The 18,349-nt window shown below is 31.1% G+C and overlaps 2 protein-coding genes across 2 annotated transcripts; one reads left to right on the top strand and one right to left on the bottom strand.

The window, feature by feature from the left end:
• Positions 1–227: 227 nt before the first annotated feature.
• Positions 228–3,960, bottom strand: LOC133195879 (ATP synthase subunit gamma, mitochondrial-like). The gene is made up of 7 exons (XM_061331847.1): positions 3,847–3,960; positions 3,301–3,335; positions 3,001–3,132; positions 2,625–2,811; positions 1,572–1,718; positions 861–1,081; positions 228–483 (listed from the first exon to the last, which is right to left on the bottom strand). Exons 1-7 carry the CDS (start codon positions 3,882–3,884, stop codon positions 383–385), a joined length of 861 nt encoding a protein of 286 aa, XP_061187831.1. The 5' UTR covers positions 3,885–3,960; the 3' UTR covers positions 228–382.
• A 5,018-nt stretch (positions 3,961–8,978) lies between these two features.
• On the top strand, positions 8,979–18,024 carry LOC133195261 (uncharacterized). Its single transcript, XM_061331115.1, has 10 exons — positions 8,979–9,074; positions 10,898–10,949; positions 11,218–11,427; positions 11,971–12,086; positions 12,194–12,323; positions 12,608–12,771; positions 14,054–14,107; positions 15,512–15,608; positions 17,383–17,499; positions 17,729–18,024. Exons 1-10 carry the CDS (start codon positions 8,979–8,981, stop codon positions 18,022–18,024), a joined length of 1,332 nt encoding a protein of 443 aa, XP_061187099.1.
• The last annotated feature ends 325 nt before the right edge of the window (positions 18,025–18,349 follow it).

Below are 18,349 nucleotides of genomic sequence, written 5' to 3'. Positions count from 1 at the left end.
CGTTAAATACTTAATCTCAGTATGGGGGTTCTCAAGAACTACCTTGATAAACTCGTGCAAACTCTGAATTTTCTGCAGATACATGTATCCAATGTAAGTTTTAAGAGGCAATGAGCCATTCCTTTAGTTTTATATTTAAAACAGCTTTAGAAAGAATAAAATTTGATACATCTGAAATTACTCTTTCCATCCCACCTGAACAAGTGAAAATTCACAACAAAAAAATATATACCTCAAATTCTTTAATCAGTTGAAACGTAATAATTCAAAAGATTCAGCACTACATTTTCACATTTCCACACTTTAAATGTAAATGGTGTTTCACCCTGGCCACTGGTATGATATTAGTGAATTTATTTTGTGTCTTTGTGTAACACAATCATTACAAAGCAGCTGCTCCTGAAATGATCTCGATAAGCTCTCTAGTGATCACAGCCTGTCTGGTCCTGTTGAAGGTCAAGGTCAGCTTGTCAATCATTTCTCCTGAAATTTAAAAATAGTAAAACGTTTGAAATGTATTTAAGGCTTAAATATCCAAAATGTCATTTTCATTTTTCAAGATCAAATGGGAATCTCAGGTGTAAGCAGTTGAAAAAAAAATCCATACATCTGACCTATAAAATTTTCATAAAATGAGAAGAGGTTTATAAGTTAGATGTATGGATTTTAAGCTTCCCACATCTGACACCCTCCTTCAATCTCATCATTACTCATTATAGGTTCAAAATTAAGAATAAACGTAACACTGACATATCCACATTTTTGCTAATACATTATTCCAATTTGATTGCATACATTTTGCTTCAAAAGTATGCCAGCTCGATTACTTACCAGCACAGTCTACCATCAAAATAACCTACCTGCATTTTTGCTAGCACTGTCCATAGCTGTCATTCTGGAGCTTTGTTCACTACACTGTGCCTCTTTAAGACCATAGTAAATCATGGTGGCTAGTGTGAACTCATTATAGGCTTGCAGGACTTCATCATCGATGCTGTCATAAAGGTTGTAATTCTCTGATCCAGCTAAGTTGTTTTTGGTTGGCAGAGCTATATTGAGGGTTCTGAAGGCTACAACACTCCTGTTATTAAAAAGGATTATATATATAGACTCAAAAGTAAAGAAGGGAAGATACTTGTATGAATTCATGAAAAGAGATAACGAAGTTCTTGCATTTGAAATAAAGCAATTTCAGCTTGTATATTCCTATATCATAGAGATAAAACCCAAAAACAGATTAATATTCATGAATTTTTCAATTTTATTTGAACATTGATTTAAGTTAAATAATAATAAAGGATAACATTCTAATAATAAGGATAATAATCATTTCATTATTTGGTAATCTGTTTCCAATTTTAACTGACAGATACATGTATTTTAAAGACCATCTGAAGAGTCTCTGGATGAAGTCCATGCATGCTTTTCTTTTTTACTACATGTATTGAGTAAAAAAGACTCTTAAGTACAAAGAGCGGGCACTGTCTATTGACCCTTGTAAATAAAAAGGCATTTGAATCCTGCATTATTTTAACAATCAATATACATGTAATAAACTTGAATTAACATACTTGAAGGAGTTGAAATACATGGTAACTTTCGTGAAGTCCTGAAGGCCAAAGGTAATTGCTGACATTGCAATCTTTGAAGCATCTTGAAACACAGGAACAACTTTTCCTATATCATTAAAATGTCCTAGAACTTTCTTCCCATGTACCCTAAAACAATAAATAAAACAATTGAAGATCTGTGGTCAACACTAGCTGCAGTATCAATTTTGGGAGAAAATTAGTTCCAAATCAAAATCCTCTGAAAAAAAAAAAAAATTTCTAAAATAGCATTTTCCTTCAGTTAGAGAGTAAAACATTTCTCACATTGCAATCAATGCAAAAAAATATTTACATATGACAGTGATACAGTAAATCGTCTTATGTTTTTTCCCCCAATTGCCAAGAGTATACTTCAATGAAATGGGTATTTCCTCCAAAATGAAGCATTCATTTTATAAAATGCCAGCCTTCGGTGAATGCAAACATCAACCAGACTTGGCCTCAACTCTATGAGACATCATCTGCAGAGGGAGGCTTTATTAATCTTACTGTGACAGCATTAGGCTCTGGACCTTCTGCAGCTGCCAGCATGCAGTATAATTAATCCAAGGGACTTGTTAGAGTTATCATTCTTGTCTAGTAGGCTTATAACAGGAAAATCTTAGAAAAAGTTCCATTTCTTTCTGTCCATTTCATTCTAACAAAATTAAAAATCTCTCCTAAGAGATGAATGCAAAGTTGGGATGATATGCCTGATCAAACTTGGTATCACAATAGATGTATGTCTCACTGCCTGCTGAAACAATATATCAATTTAAATATCAGATAATCACAAAAAAAGTGATTTAGATAAATTTTAGACAGAGACACAGCTAAACAGACAGACAAAGTGATTGTAATAGGGCATCTGCACATTTTTTTGAGCTCCAATGAAAGATTTCTTAAGGAAACTGTAATCTGTTAAAGCAATATATTTTAGCCCATTGATGCTTATTTCATTATAATATCCTTTGTAAATTATATTTAAAACACTCCTCTCTACTTATATGTACATCTCTTATTCTAGATTCATACTTTTGTAACATGGCCTTGGCTTTGTCCCCAACCAATAACAGTTTACAATCGTCCTTCTCTGCTAGCCTGGCCTTGATGGCTTTGACCACACTGGAGTGGACTGAACCACAGAGACCTCGGTCAGAGGTCAAGGCTAGGATCATCTCTGTTTCTTCATCTTCCTTCATATTCATATTCTGTTGCAGGGCTGTAAGAAGACAAACATTCATGATTTATGTAATATGTACATTCTGTACTGGACAAATGTGTTACTACAAGTACTACAGAATAGTACTGTCCAAGAAACTTATAATGATGAACAAACTTTGAAAGTAGGCTTCTTTCTGTAATTATTGCTAAAAATCTATGTGCATAACATCCTTAGGACACTACAAACCGGTAGCTTGCTCTCCGTATGGTTTGGCAGGCTTCAATTCTCTTTCAGCTTTTGCATATTTTGCTGCTGACACCATCTTCATGGATTTGGTGATTTTTTGAATGTTGGTGACAGACTTTAATCTGACACGAACTAAGAAATTCAAAACAAAAATTATCAGCTGAGCAAACTCATTCAACATCATGATATAAATTACTTTTCAATTAACACATTTTGATTCTGAAAATTAATTTCAAGTATAAATTTTTGGCACACAAACATTTTTGTAGCTATCAAGAAAACATCTTAAAAGGTACTTACTTTCCTTCAATGTCGCCATTCCACGCACTTGCGTGCTGAAAGAGAAAAAGAAAGTGTTAAAGAAGCAAGTATAAGCAGATATAGGGTTGATGATCAAATAGTGTATTAATCATTATAAACATAGAAAAATATTCTTCGGTCAGAACATGGATTGTAATCCTTGATAAATAATAATACAGTCATTACTCTAACACTGTATTATTCTAAACATGGATCTCATTATACCCAATAAGTCATCATCGAGGAAATTCGGGTTCCATCAGCCAAGATTTCGTTACCCCAAAAGTTTGCCATGTTAAAAACAGCAATAACAAGGAATAAATGACAAAAATGTCGAATTTACATTAAAGACCCATTTAAATGTCATTCTGTTGCCTAATAATTGCTTGGCATCGGTAAATCTACCAAGTTTGCATGTTAGAGGTCACGAGTTGATAACGAATACTTGTGCATTTTGGACACCCAGAAAAAGTGAATGATGAAGTAAAAGTACACTTTGAGTTCTTTTGTCACATAAATTATAATTTTCACTTTCTATTTACTTACCATTGTGGAATAAATGTTTGCGCCGTCCGGCAAAACATGATTGTATATCGACGGCAGCTCTACCAAAACGAGGCGAGGGTGAAGGTCACTATATTGTCAAGGGATCTAACTCTGCAAGCACTAACTCATATAAAATAATCCTACATATTTCAAAAGTTAAATTCCATCAATGAATTGAAACATTTTGAGTAACAAAAGGAGTTAACTTTTTTACAGATAAATTTTATTTTCGTTTAATTTAAAGAAAGCATGTATATATAATGGAATCATGTTTAACTCTGACTTAAAAAAAGATCTGACACATATTACTATTTGTTTCTCAACTAATTTTTTTTAAATGCAAATATTTCCGAGGTTTTACCTGTTTTGAAAAGTTTGATAAAACAGAAAAGGACCTATACAATGTGCTATATACTGGTATCACTTCAAGATTAAAAAAAAATGCATGTAAAATGTGCTATTCAAAAGTTTGAGTATATGGTGTGAAGAAACGTTTATATAAACGTTTTAAGACCGGCGGCTACAGGTGATCTATATCTTTATTACAAAATGATCCAGCGTTGGTTTTCAGTTTGACCATGGCCAGGGATATATGTACATGTACATGTATATATGTCCCAGTTTTGACGTAACCATTTGATATGAAAAAAATCCATTAAGAAGTTTTCGTTTATTATATTTTCTTCGGTTTTCCTATTGATCATATTAGTTTTCGTGAAAATAAAACTAAGATAGTCTTGTTATTCCAGTTCACAGTGTGAAAATTATACTGAAGACTGTGAATCAATACTATATAATTTTCGGCATTTCGATAATCATTGAAAATGTAATAAATAATTCACATCACATATCAATATTTGAAAAAAATAAACTTCAAATATGGTTTATAAAAATTCGATAACCGTGTTATTGAAAATATACCTTAGATATTGAATTCCAATCAATATACAGTAGATATGACTATATTTCTCAGTAAGCAGCTGTCACCATATAAATTTTGTGAGATTTACTGGAGTTTGTCAGATAAGAGGAAAGACCATGGAAAAATTAAGTTGCATGTTTTGTCACTATAAAAGAAATATTAATATACACAAATTTCCTGTTTATCCATGCGATACAATCTTAGTTTTGATTAATAAATCTAGTTTTGCTTCCCCCTTCTCCTCCCTATAGAATTAATTAAAATCATCAATTGACGATACCAATCATATTAAGTTTCAGTCTCAACTCCAAGAGGTTATGACTTGTATACATGTATATGACCAAACTTGAATCCATAATTCCATATATACAAAATGAAGGTTCTTCAATAACAGTGTGACTAAAGGGGCCTCAATTGTTGTCCTGTAGGGGGAAAAAAATTCCCCTACCTGTGTACATACGCATTATGCAAACTTAGCACTCTAGCTAAAGTCCCGTTCACATGCTCTCATTTACTTACAGGTGTCAATTGTACATGTTGCAAATTTTACTTTTGGTAAGTAAATTTTTGCGATGCGTTCACATGCACCCTCTGACTGTACGTAAATCAGTATGAAGTTTGAATACTTGTTTAGGCTTTCTAGTTGCTCTTCAACTCGCTGTGCCTCCCATGCACTAAGGAGAACATTGCCATTTCTTGCTTAAACGCTACTTAAAATAATAATTAATTGGACTTAATTACATGTAATAATACAACAGATGGCCACTGTTCTTTCTGATATAAATTTTAATGAAATTTGATATATTTTCTAGACAATTTCAATATTTCTATCCTTGTGTAAATTTTGCAGGAGTAAATTCACTAACATGTAATAGTTAATTTGCACTTAGGCTGACTAGATGTAAATTTTGCACTAGGAGTAAAAATACTCACTTGCAAATCTTGCTTAAGCCCTGTTCATATGCGCTATTAAAATACACCTGCATGGAGTTGCAAAATTTGCATATATGCAAATTATAAATAGGCGCATGTGAACGGGGCCTAATAACCCAATGGTCCATAATTTAAAGACAAATAAAAAAAAATAATTCCACACAACTTTTGGATGTTTGCATATTAATATGTAGTCCTGCCACTCTTTAAATTTTTTTTTAAATACAATATAAATGAATGTTAAAATATGTGTACTATATAATAGGCTGGCGCAAGTGATTAATAATGACTAATTTTAAATATATATTTTGTGAAAATTCATAAGAGAAGGATATTCTCTCAATGCACCTTGCTTGAGATGGAAGTGTTAAAATTCTTCACTTTGAAATAAATTACGATGAAGAGTAGATAGAAAATACCAGGTACCCTCAAATGTGTGGGTAAGTTGTAGGGATGCGCGATTTTATCGGTATACCGGAATATCGTGATTTTTTATTACGTGATACGTATCGTGATACGGAGGCTAAAATACCGGTATTTGGTACATAATTATGAAGTCTGGAAATTATTCATAAATTGTTTGTTCAAACTATTTTAAAAATAACAATTACAGGAGGTGTAAACAATGTTGAAAACAGTTAGACGATGACATCCAAACATGCTTTTTTATTATATAAATAAAAATTTGAAAAGTGAAGTTATATTTTTATAGCATATTGGTAAGAAATAATACGGAAATTATTTGAAATTGTAGTAAAAATTGCGTGTAAAAATATCACAATATTATCATGATATTTTGGGGGGGGGGGGGGAATCGTGATATATCACGATACGAAATTTTTGGCGATACCCATCCTTAGTAAGTTGAAATTCTTATTAAATATATTTCTTACACTTATAATACTGACTGCATGTTGGCTCGTCCGAAGCACTTTCCAGGTACATAAGGATAAGGAGACAGTGAGTTCATTTATGTGTGTTAGGCACTTGCATCGAAGCGACATGTGTGCAACACTTGAAAAAACAAAACAAAACTGACCGTCACGTGATCAACCAGGTCATGTGATATCGCAACAGATGTGTCAATGAGGCAGCTAATACATCCCTTTGTGCAAATTGTCTGTATAATTTACGTTCATAACCTACATATTGAAATCGAAACTGAGCTGGAAATGTAATGATATATGTTTTGAATTCAATTTAAGGTCAGAGGACTGTGACGTTCCTCAAAATTCGAAGATCAGGTTCTGTTGTTTTAAGAAGTTTCCTCTAAAAAAAATCACGCATTTGTGCGAGATCCCATAGGACTGGATGGTATTTTTTATATTTATGTATAATCCTACTAGAAATATCTTGAATTGCTGATATTACAGTTTTAGGGTAAACTTTATATATTTTTTCAGACATTTTCAAAACGTTAAAAGTTAGGAAAAAAATTATTATATATATTTCTTGTATATTACGAAAAGATGAAAAATCAATTATTGGAGAATGTATATATATACAAGAAAGTCTCGTCTGAACAAAATTGAATGAACAATACCCGAGGGACTGACTAATATCTCGAGAGGAAGATTTTTAAAGACTTTATTCTATACATCCCAATGTATAAAACTTTCATTCCCTATTATGGTCCCCAGGGACCATGATTTGAACAAACTTTTTAAGGAACCTTGCATATCTGTTATATTGTTCTTTAATTCAGAACTTCTGCATTAAGTGCAGTGTAACAGGAAAATAAAAGCTTTTTTACACTAATTAAAGCATATATTTAAATATTTTCACAAGAAATTTAAAAAAAGTAACATTTGAGATAAAATTGTTTTCAGTTAAGGTTACAATATATTAGTACATTACATGTATTTAAAATTAATAATAACGCCTTTTAACAATGTATTTTGAGAAAAGTTATGAAAATTCCTACTCCTAGAATTAAATGTAAATTTGTTAAATTAACAATTCAATTCATTTATTGACAACACCATCATACATTGGCATATAAACATGAATATAACAAACAATAACATACATAAAAACAATAAAAAATTATCCCAGTAAGCATATCAGTTATGTTGAAGTTTCTCTTTTTTAAAATCAAAGCACTTTTTCAGAAAGTTACATACTCTTCTAGCAATTTTAATTCTTGGAGGGTTGATAATTCAATAATAGGATTTTCCTTCATGTACAATTGAGCATTAAATATGTATATCACAATATTGTAATCTATACTGATGATAACTAGGACAATAAAGTACAAAATGTTTTTCATTTTCAATAAAAAGTTTACAAGAATGACATACACGTTTTTCTCTAGGAATAGGTGGCCTTGAGTATCATCCTACTATATGTTTTCTCAATGAACCTTGCTTGACAGTGACTTAGCACCCTTTGTAACGCAACAACGCAAATGACGACATACTATTAATATCTATATACCGATTAATCAAAAGAAGACCACTAAAACTATACAAACATAAAAAACTATTAATATACAGGGAAAAGTAAACAACCAGTAAAATAAACGAAAATCAACATGTACTGATTTCAGTTAGAATATTATTTTACATTTTTAAAAACCCTCTCTTTTTTCCAATCTCAATATTTCTAATAATTAAATTATTCTTTCTTATTAAAAGGTCATACTAATAATCCAATGAAGAAGTTTTCGAATCCCATCAATTCGATTTTTTAGAATAATTTTATAAAGTTCCATTTTTTTTGGTGATATGTATTTTGTATACTAGGAGGGGAAAAATTTACACATGAACCATTTGAGGGACAAAGAAGAAGGCTTGATTAAATTTCCTTTCTCAAAAAGGGGTTGTTGACACAAATTCTCAGTTTATACTTAACTATTATTTGTAACAGGAAGCATTCAATCCTCCAAAACTATTTTTTCAATATGATATTTCCTTTCAATTAACATTAAAATAAAATTCCTTGACGATGCAATGCATAACATTAAAATAAATACATCAGTTTTTGCATCGGGAAGTTATAACCTGAAATGTAGCCATTTGTACAGACATCCACGCAATTTCGCAAAAATAAATCTTTTTCAGTTATTGTTTGATTGACATGATATGACTTACAATAAAAAGAGAAAGAGATAAAAAAAAAAAGAAAAAGAAAGGGAACACGGAAGAAATGCCAGTATTATATACACATGAATTAACAGATTTAAATCCCCCATGGCCTGTTAACAGGTCATGCTATGCGATCGGAAGATTTTTACTATCTAGACGTACATGTCGTCCCAACGGCTTTTACTTCGCGGATGATTTCCAGATGGACACTGGCTATCGTGTTGGCCAGCGTGGTTTCACGTGAAGTTTGGAGCTCGCTGTGTTATTCCAGGAACTGTTCAATGACGGTTAGTTTTTATATTTTCATACTAAATTACATTACTTTAAATCAAATACGCCAGTCCTTAGCGTTCATTAGGGATGTTGCAAGGGTATAAAAACACGACGAAGGCCTTTCTGTGTTTATATATGTATTGAAAAAGGTACAAGAAAATGTAACTTTATTAATTTTACTTAATTCCAAATTTGTAATTATATATCATAAGAATTACCTGTGGATACATTTTGTTGTGTGTTTGTGTGTGTGAGTGTTCAAATGCATGTACACAACTGAAATTCTCTTAAGTGCTATACTAAACATTCACGTAAATTTTACGTAAATTATACTCAAAAGTACAAATTTGTATTATTTTCAGCAGTATACAAAATAATTCTGTTTTAAGGACATACACACGTATAAGCCACTGATGTGATATATCCGATTTCCTTCATGACTGAACCGTAAAATGGCTGACAGCGTCCTCTTAATACTGGTTGAAACACTATTACCGCTTAACAATGAAAAACCCGCCTATGGTATGTCCTGATGTCAAATTTAATCGTCACAAATGATTGCCATGGTATTCGCTTTATGCGGGTATTGATGCGTTTCAAAGTCGGATTTCGCGAGCATCATGTTTACAGAAAAAATGCAGTTATCTCTTACTGCATCTAGATAGATTATAGTTATAAGGAATACATTTTTTCACAAAGAGGATTAGCTTATACATGAACTAAAGAAAAAGTTTTCTTTTGAGGAATGACGGAAGTAAAAATAAGGTAGCTACTTCTTAATAAAAGTACAAGTAAGCAATTACTTAAAAGTCCATGTATAATATGCGTATCATCTTGAGATCTGCATTAATATTAGAGAAAATGTTTGTACTTGATTGAAATTTTTTTTTTGACACGATCCGCGTCTTATATATCTGCTTAAAGTTGTAGAAAACTACAGTCTTGCCGAAAAGTTTGAATCTGCGCCGTTTTCTACGTGTTAAATAAACCATGGAATGCTATGCAAGTGCATTGAACTTTATCAAAAGTAAATAAATACATTAATTAAGGACATACGCAACGTACCTTACCTACTGATAATTTTTCAAGATATTCTTAATTTAAGATCGTAGTTCCATCAGATGTTCATAGACAAAAAATCAACAAGCATTACCAGGTGTTTTGAAAAGATATCAATTGATGGACATTCTTGTATAATTAAAAGAAAAATATATAAAAAATACTAAATAAATATTCTAGATGTTTTGTTTATCCAAACTTATTGTAAAAGAAGTGTACAACAGCATACATAAACATTAAAATATAGCACACAGCTCCTTTAAGTATTGGAACTCTTCAACTCCAGGGAAAAAGACAATAAAGTTCAAAGTACGTTGCGTATGTCCTTAATTAAAATAATAATAAAAATTAAACCGACAAAAAGTTAAAAGAATAAAAATATAGATATGAAAAAATAAGTTTTAATAAAGTAAAAATTTAATCTCGTAGCAGAATTAGTGACGACATTTTCATTAAAAAAAATAGTTAGGATTACGAGAAATATTGCTTTCACTATCATATTCGAGAGAATGCTGATTGATCGTCATGATTTATTCTAAATTAAAGTGTTTACTTTAAGGTGTCACTTACCAAATACAATGTTGGAGCATACATGTGACAATAATGTATACCTATATTGTCCTGAAAGTCTATAGCTATTCGCGTAAAAAAGGTTGCATGATTGCATGCGATTTTTGTAATATTGTTTTCCCTTTTATATGAAAAATTTTAAATTTAATATCAGATACAAATTCTCAAATTATGAAATAAAAATATGATGGGATATTTCATTATTCAGATAACACATTCGACAACTGAGAATTTTACCTGCACTGTGGGATTTGAAAATGGTTTGTAAAATCTCTCTCTCTCTCTCTCAATGCAATCTATAGATCTTTGAAGTGTAGAAATATTATCGTAATGTGTCTCAAGCTTAAAAGTGGAACAAAGAATAAATGTTGGCGAATTATCTTAAACAACAAAATGATGTTTTGCCGTCTTTCTCATACCTGTATCTGACCTGCTTCGCTCACATCCTCTATTTTATCCTCATCGCCATTTCTTTCAATATCACTATTTTACTTCAAAATTTCTATCAATATATTTCTCTTTATTAAGAGTTTCAGAATTTCAAGAAGCGATATGGGGTTCTTGAAAAATACGACCATCCATCCATGGGACTAATCCAGGAAAGACCTAGTCTAATATTCCTTAGACTTCATAATTATTCCAAGACACCTCATCCAGAAATAACCAAATACAACAACAAGGATCTGGAACTTGTCACACATGGATTAGAACTGAACATACGGGTACCTGAGGGCAGGGGTAAGTATGAGAAAAAAAAATAACTCTCGAGAATTATTTCTAGATAAAAACGAAATATTTGTGTAATTTCTAATCTTTCTATATGACGTAAAATTTGTAAATTATTATTTGATCTTATAAATTTTTATATTTTTATACATGTACTGGTATATGTAGGCCTGATATGTAATCTCCTACAACTGGTCAAGCTGGGTAGCCAAATTGATGATTATATTTTTTTTTTTTAAAAAAAATAGGTGAAACTTTAAAAGAAACATTTACTTATCATTATACAAAAGTGTGTGCCTCTTTAAATAATCATTCTTTCTTTATATATATATATATATATATATATATATATATATATATATATATATATATATATATATATATATATATATATATATATATATATATACATATATATATATATATATATATATATATATATATATATATATATATATATATATATATATATATCACAATCTATTCACTCATCTAATAATTTCAAAAAGCTTCTTTAAAAGTGTAATTTCAACATCTTGTAAATATTCTTTATAGAGAACAACCGTGCTCTCTATCTGGAACTGAGCAGCAAAGATGAAAATGGCGATAAAGATGAATTCTATAACAGATTTCCAAAGAAACGAATATTCAGTTTTTCCTCAACACAATCAGTAAGTGTATTCATTTTAATTTTATGCAAATTTCGATATATTAAGGATTAACTTAATCTTAGATTAATTATGAGCTTAATTGCTAAAGATATTTTTTAATCTTTTAGGTAATTATCAAGAATCATCTTTGTCTTCAAGATATCAAGCCATGGCCTGTCTCTTACACATTGCTCCTGACTTTATATCAATCTCATATGAGACCTATATCTACAGAACATTATATTTCTTTCACAAAGGGTAAGTGTTTTTTCATATGGCTTAAATTGTTACAAGGCTAAATGTAATAACGACGCAAAATAATTATAAACGGAAATTATTACATTTTGCATAATAACACAAAATATAATAATCTCAGTTTATTACATTTTGTGTCGTTGTTACAGTTTGCGTTGTAACAATGGTTAAGATGCAAACACATAAGTGTGACAGTGGTTCAAACATATATGAAATATTATACATTGTATTTACGAAAGAAAATATTTTAGTTGTTTTTCTTATTGTTTAATTTCATAATTTTCAAGACGACATTGCAGTAGCTGTCTCAAAGTTTCCGAAGAAAAACGATATCCACATCGTCTTTTACACACCTAAATATATGTGTAAAAAAAATGTTTTCTTGTGCAATGACACTGATTACAAAACATGTGGGACATATATCAAGAAATATCAAGGAAAGCTTGAAATGGTAAGAATACCTTTCAACAGCACCCATGTAGGAAAAATAAATTATTTGTATGAAACATTTAAAATGAAAATACATCTTATATGCATCTTTTTCATTCTTATTCATGTTATCATATCCCCCGCTTAAAAAGCGGGAGGTTTATAGTTATGGAGGTGTCCGTCCCTTACCCTTCAGAGTACCCAACTGTAATCTGCAAATAGATATTCCTATACCACTGAATAAAATTTAATGATTTTTTCTTCGAATCTTTATTACATAGTTCCACTGTGCGTCTCCTTTATGACTATTTGATCGGACACATATTTTGGGTTTTCCATAGAAAAACTATTGGACACTGCCATTCTTTTTATAAAGTCGAGGGTACCTATCTTTTAATTGCAACTCCTTCTTTGCCATTGAATAAAATTTATTGATATTTTTACAGAATCTTTATTACACAGTACCATTATGCAACTTCTATTTGACGTTTTGATTGGACATATATTTTAGGTTTCCCACAACAAAAGCACGGACACTGCCATTCTTTTTAATAATAATATTAAAAATGACTATTTGATCGGACACATATTTCGGGTTTTCCATAGAAAAACTATTGGACACTGCCATTCTTTTTATAAAGTCGAGGGTACCTATCTTTTAACTGCAACTCCCCCATTACCACTGAATAAAAATTTAATGATACTTCACAGAATCTTTATTACACAGTGCCATTGTGAAATCCTTTACTATATTTAAGGTGTCCTCTAGCAAAACATGGTCGACACTGCCATTCTTTCTACAATATGAAGGGTACCCTTTCTTAACCGCAACCCTTCCTTTACCCCTGAATAAAATATATATTCATGCTCTCACATAATTTTTATTACATAGTCATAGTGCTATAGTGCACACCCTACTTTATGTTTTAATCGGACAGACAATTTTTGGCTTTCCCGTAGCAAAAATGGACTCTGCCATTATACTCATATGGGAGCGGGGGTATCATTTTGTGAGCTTAGAGCCCACAGTATCTCTAGTTTAAACCTAGTATGATCATGTAGATTTACAAACTTACTATGTTTATGGTAACTTCCACCGTGATTATTAATTTATTCATCAGAATAAACTATTTAGATCTATTTTCTCTGATATGATTTATCATGCATGGAAATTTTTTTTCATAAATATCTGTACAATATATAAAATAATTTAGACATTGTTTCTCTTAAGATTTGTTCTCACAAATAATAAAAAAGTTGATGTAGTTCTCTTAATTAACATGCTTTCATTTGTTATCTTTTAGAGGTCTGACACAAATACATTTTTTGACGTACTTCCAGGGATATACTATATCAAGGTAATAATTAAATTTTAAGGCCGATACACACACGGTAAGCCTTGCCTTATAAGTCCCAAACATTAAGTTTTTGCAAGCCGTACGTCTGTTACGGTGTAAAATACGACTTTTCGGACTTATTATAAATTACTGTGAAAATTAACTTTTCGGACTTCGTGTAAATTGTTTTAAAAACTTTTCGTATATTTCGGCAAATGTGATAAATTCTATAAATTCTACATATCCTCAATCCTACCCGAGGCACAGTCAGAGATGGACACTTAATCCCTTAATTGACTTCTGTTTATATTTATTGACACTTCATCTTTTATCTACTTTAATTCTATTATATACATGCCGCTAAAATGTCATCATTTGCTCAATAATTGTTTAATACTTGATTTCTTAATACTTATTGTTAATCCTTTTTTGTTTTGTTCTATCATTGTTCAATATGTATGTTTTGTTGGGAAAATTTATAGTCTGTTGGAATCAGACCTTTGGTGCTGATACATCCCAAACTCATGTAAAAGTATATTCCATGTTGATTCTATATAAAAGTACTAAAACTATAACGCGTGTTGGCTTATTGGAGGTTTTGTGAATCTGGGTTCAACAAGAAGAGGAAAACTCACGGTTGGCCCAGAATTAGAATTTGACAGACAATTCATCCCGTAAAATGTCTCTTAAGCCTTACACGAATATAAACATTTCTCAAAGAGCACACGGCTGGTATGACCAGTCGGTAGAGGATGCTTACTCCTCCATGTCACCTGATCCCACCTCTGATGTTTTTAGAGGTTCGTATTTGCTCTACTCCAAATGTGTATTGTTTCAATGGACTATTGAGCTTGGATTCTGTTCTTATCTTTCTTTTCCATCTAAAATAGTGCATTCAGTCATCAAATAGACTACAATGTTACCAGGGCGCTGCATTAATTTTTCTGACCACAAAATTCACACTTTCTAAAAGGAGGGGATTTTGAACAGTCACTTTTTGTTGTTACATTGATTTTTTTCATTTATCATAATTTGTGTTCACTCCAATCTACCCACGTATATGGTTTGATAAAAATAGATTGACATTTGGATGAATGGTTTTCATTGGGTAAGAAGAAAATGTCAGCTATGTCTTGTATTAAAGGATTGAACAATGCTCTATCCGGAAACAGACTTGTAAGGCTCGAAACATATGTATTGATTATAAGGGTGTACATACACTAAGGCCAACACTTCAGTTTCATGACTTATTAGACAATTAAGCCTTACCGTGTGTACCGGCTCAAGATGTATCTAGATATACGTACTAGTATCATTGTATGTAACACTAAAGAATTCTTTGACTAATAACGGTGACTAAACCATTGTTTTGCTACAAGCACATCTAACATGTTTGTTCAGTGACATGTTTTTTTTTTCCAACAGATAGAAATTTCTTGCCCTTCTATTGATATGGAGGACGGCTTTGTTTTTGTTCAGTGGCGATCGCCCTTGATAGAGGTGCCAGGATCCACCGGAAAAGGTATTATATCTTGGAGATTGGTCAAGCGTCTAGTGAACGGGGAGTTTGTCTCTGTCTTCGAATTCCTTATCTATCAATACACTATTTGAATATTTAGGAGTGATACATACTAAGATCTGCAATGTTGTATTTATGAAACAGATGACTTTTATTTAAGAGATGAATTTAATTTTTGAGAATTCATGAGGACATGACCTACGACGCTTCACGCCGGCATATTTCATGAAGCGCGTTTCCGCTTCATGATAAATATGCAGGCGTGAAGCGTTATAGTTCATGTACCTCATGAATTCTCAAAAATTAAATTCATATGTTATATTTACATTATTTTTCTGATGACTTGCCACATATTTTTGTCATTCAACGATCATTTTTGAAAAAAAAAGATCACACTATTTTTTTACTTCGGTCACATCACAATGGAAATATTCTTACTCATCCCACGATAGTTCATGAGAACATGAACTTTTTGTAATTTGCAAAGAATCTTAAGGAAAAATCTTTTGAAATGTAAATATGAATTTATATATGTATCTTAGGCAATTGAAAGTTTCTAGTAGTACATAATGTATAGGACAATGATTAATTTCACTTTGGTTTTGTTCAGGTGTGCTAAAATATGTAATGAAAAGTAAAAAAAAAAAAAAAAAAAATCAGCTATTAACATTTAACATAACTATTAACTGTGATGCCATGTTTTAAATTTTCCTTTTACTATTGATAACAAATCCGATATATTGTCAAATAAGAATAGGAGTGGCAAATAATAACAAGATCGATGGTTTAAATCTGTAGTAGCTTAGTGTGTATAGTATGTGTGATATTAAATTGCAAATTGATTGAAAGTTTTATTTCAAATTCTATTGAAAAATCTTTGAATGCAGATAAGTAAACGTTTTAGGTATCATATTAATTTGGAAAAAAAAATTTCTCCAAATTAAGATTAAGATTAGTGTCAGCATATGGAGTTCATTACTGTTTGAGTACCTTGACAATGCTCAACTTGTCCAGCATCTCTTTGAAAAACACCTGTGGTTCATATAAATACATTTCTTGAAATTTTTTTTATATTAAGGAATGACCTTCATCCAAACATCACTGCCTAGGGTTGTTTTTCGATATAGTTGAAAGGCTAATTGCAATCTATGCCCAGAGCAAAACTACAGGTTTACATGCTTGATACGGACAATGGTCAGATACCTGTATATTAAAAGTATGAAAAACCACTATTTTTTATCTTATCACTTCTTAAAGACGGTACTATGACATCATATTCCCTTTAAACCAGAAGGAAAATAGAGCTTAATTAAGAAAAAAAGCCAATCAGTATATCAAGAAATATATATTTTGATACAATTAGTGGTGTAATCGGCCGGAAAGTGTTAACGCCCGGAGGTTGACCGATTGGCAATTCTGTATTTGATTGCCATCCCTGAATAAGAATGAACGCATTTTCTCCGTTTTTCATTAATATAATGAATTCTGTAATTCGGTCATGATATAAATTAAAGCTTTCAAACAAAATGCTTCAACAGATACTATTTTGCTCAACATTAAAATTAAATCCCTTTTGAAAACTAGAATATACTAGAGTATTAAAAAATCTTGAAAAGTACATTTTGTTTATGTTTTTTTTCTTCAATTATTAGAGTTTTTTATATTTATGATAGATCATGCATCTATACCGTAGTATTTCCAGAGTGTTACATGTAGTAACTTATCAGACAAACATTAAGTCATAGACACTTCAAACATCTAATTTTTTCTTTCATAGATGGGCAGATAAGCGCCGGTGACAATCCAGAGACAAGCAACACCCCATTTATAATCATTGGATGCTTAATTGCTCTCATACTCTTAATAGTGATGTATATTGCTGTGAAGAAAAACGGTTTGTACAAACTACTTTAACAAAAGACAACAGGAAACAAAAATTTATGATCTCTGAAAAGTTTTGATAGAGAATCAAAATATAAACATAATTTCCCCATTATCTTTATAGATTCAACATTACACTAGTATTCTAATAGCAAAAATGTAGCATTGGATGTTTTCATTAGTCTTATTTTAAACAACAATTTTTGATATTTTCTAGCCTTTTTTAATCTTTTTTTTATCAGTTTCCTCGATGTTTAAACGGAGGAGGAAAAAATCCCAGGCTGAAGAGATTAATCTGTTCAACCAGTCATCTGATCGTCCCACACAATCTAGAACATCTTCACCTGAAAGTCTATCAGAAACAATGAACCAAGTCTCTGAGGAAAATATACACGTTAGCCTTAATGAAAGATTACAATTAACAAACTATGATCCTGTTCCAAACATCACTGACGAAAATGAAGATCTGAGAAGAGACTTTTGCAAAATAAATAGATTAAGGAGAAATGAAAGAATTTGTCCTGTTCATGGGCATTAGACTTTTTGTGTCTTATCTTTAAATCTTGTAAGTCTTCATAGATCAGTTCTTGTATTAATAATTAAATATTTTTTCTTTTTAGTTGCGTTATTTTTGCGTAACGGATTGTGATACAATGTCAAAGGATTGTTCTTTTATTGTTATATTTACAAAAAAAAGTAATTGACGAAGCAAGGTAGTAACCAACAAGGTGATGAAACAAGGATATGAACAGTCTCGTTTGAAGTCATAATTTCGCAAGTTCTAGATCTATGGTCGATACAATGACCATATCAGCAAATACAATCTATCATTAGGTCAAATGCTGACTGACGTTTTCATCTTA

The sequence above is a fragment of the Saccostrea echinata genome, unplaced genomic scaffold, assembly GCF_033153115.1.
Source record: "Saccostrea echinata isolate AGI-Se365-2 ecotype Australia unplaced genomic scaffold, CSIRO_AGI_Sech_v1 ptg000029l, whole genome shotgun sequence".
In the NCBI taxonomy this organism is placed as follows: Eukaryota; Metazoa; Mollusca; class Bivalvia; order Ostreida; family Ostreidae; genus Saccostrea; species Saccostrea echinata.
This window is presented reverse-complemented; position numbering and strand designations above follow the sequence as displayed.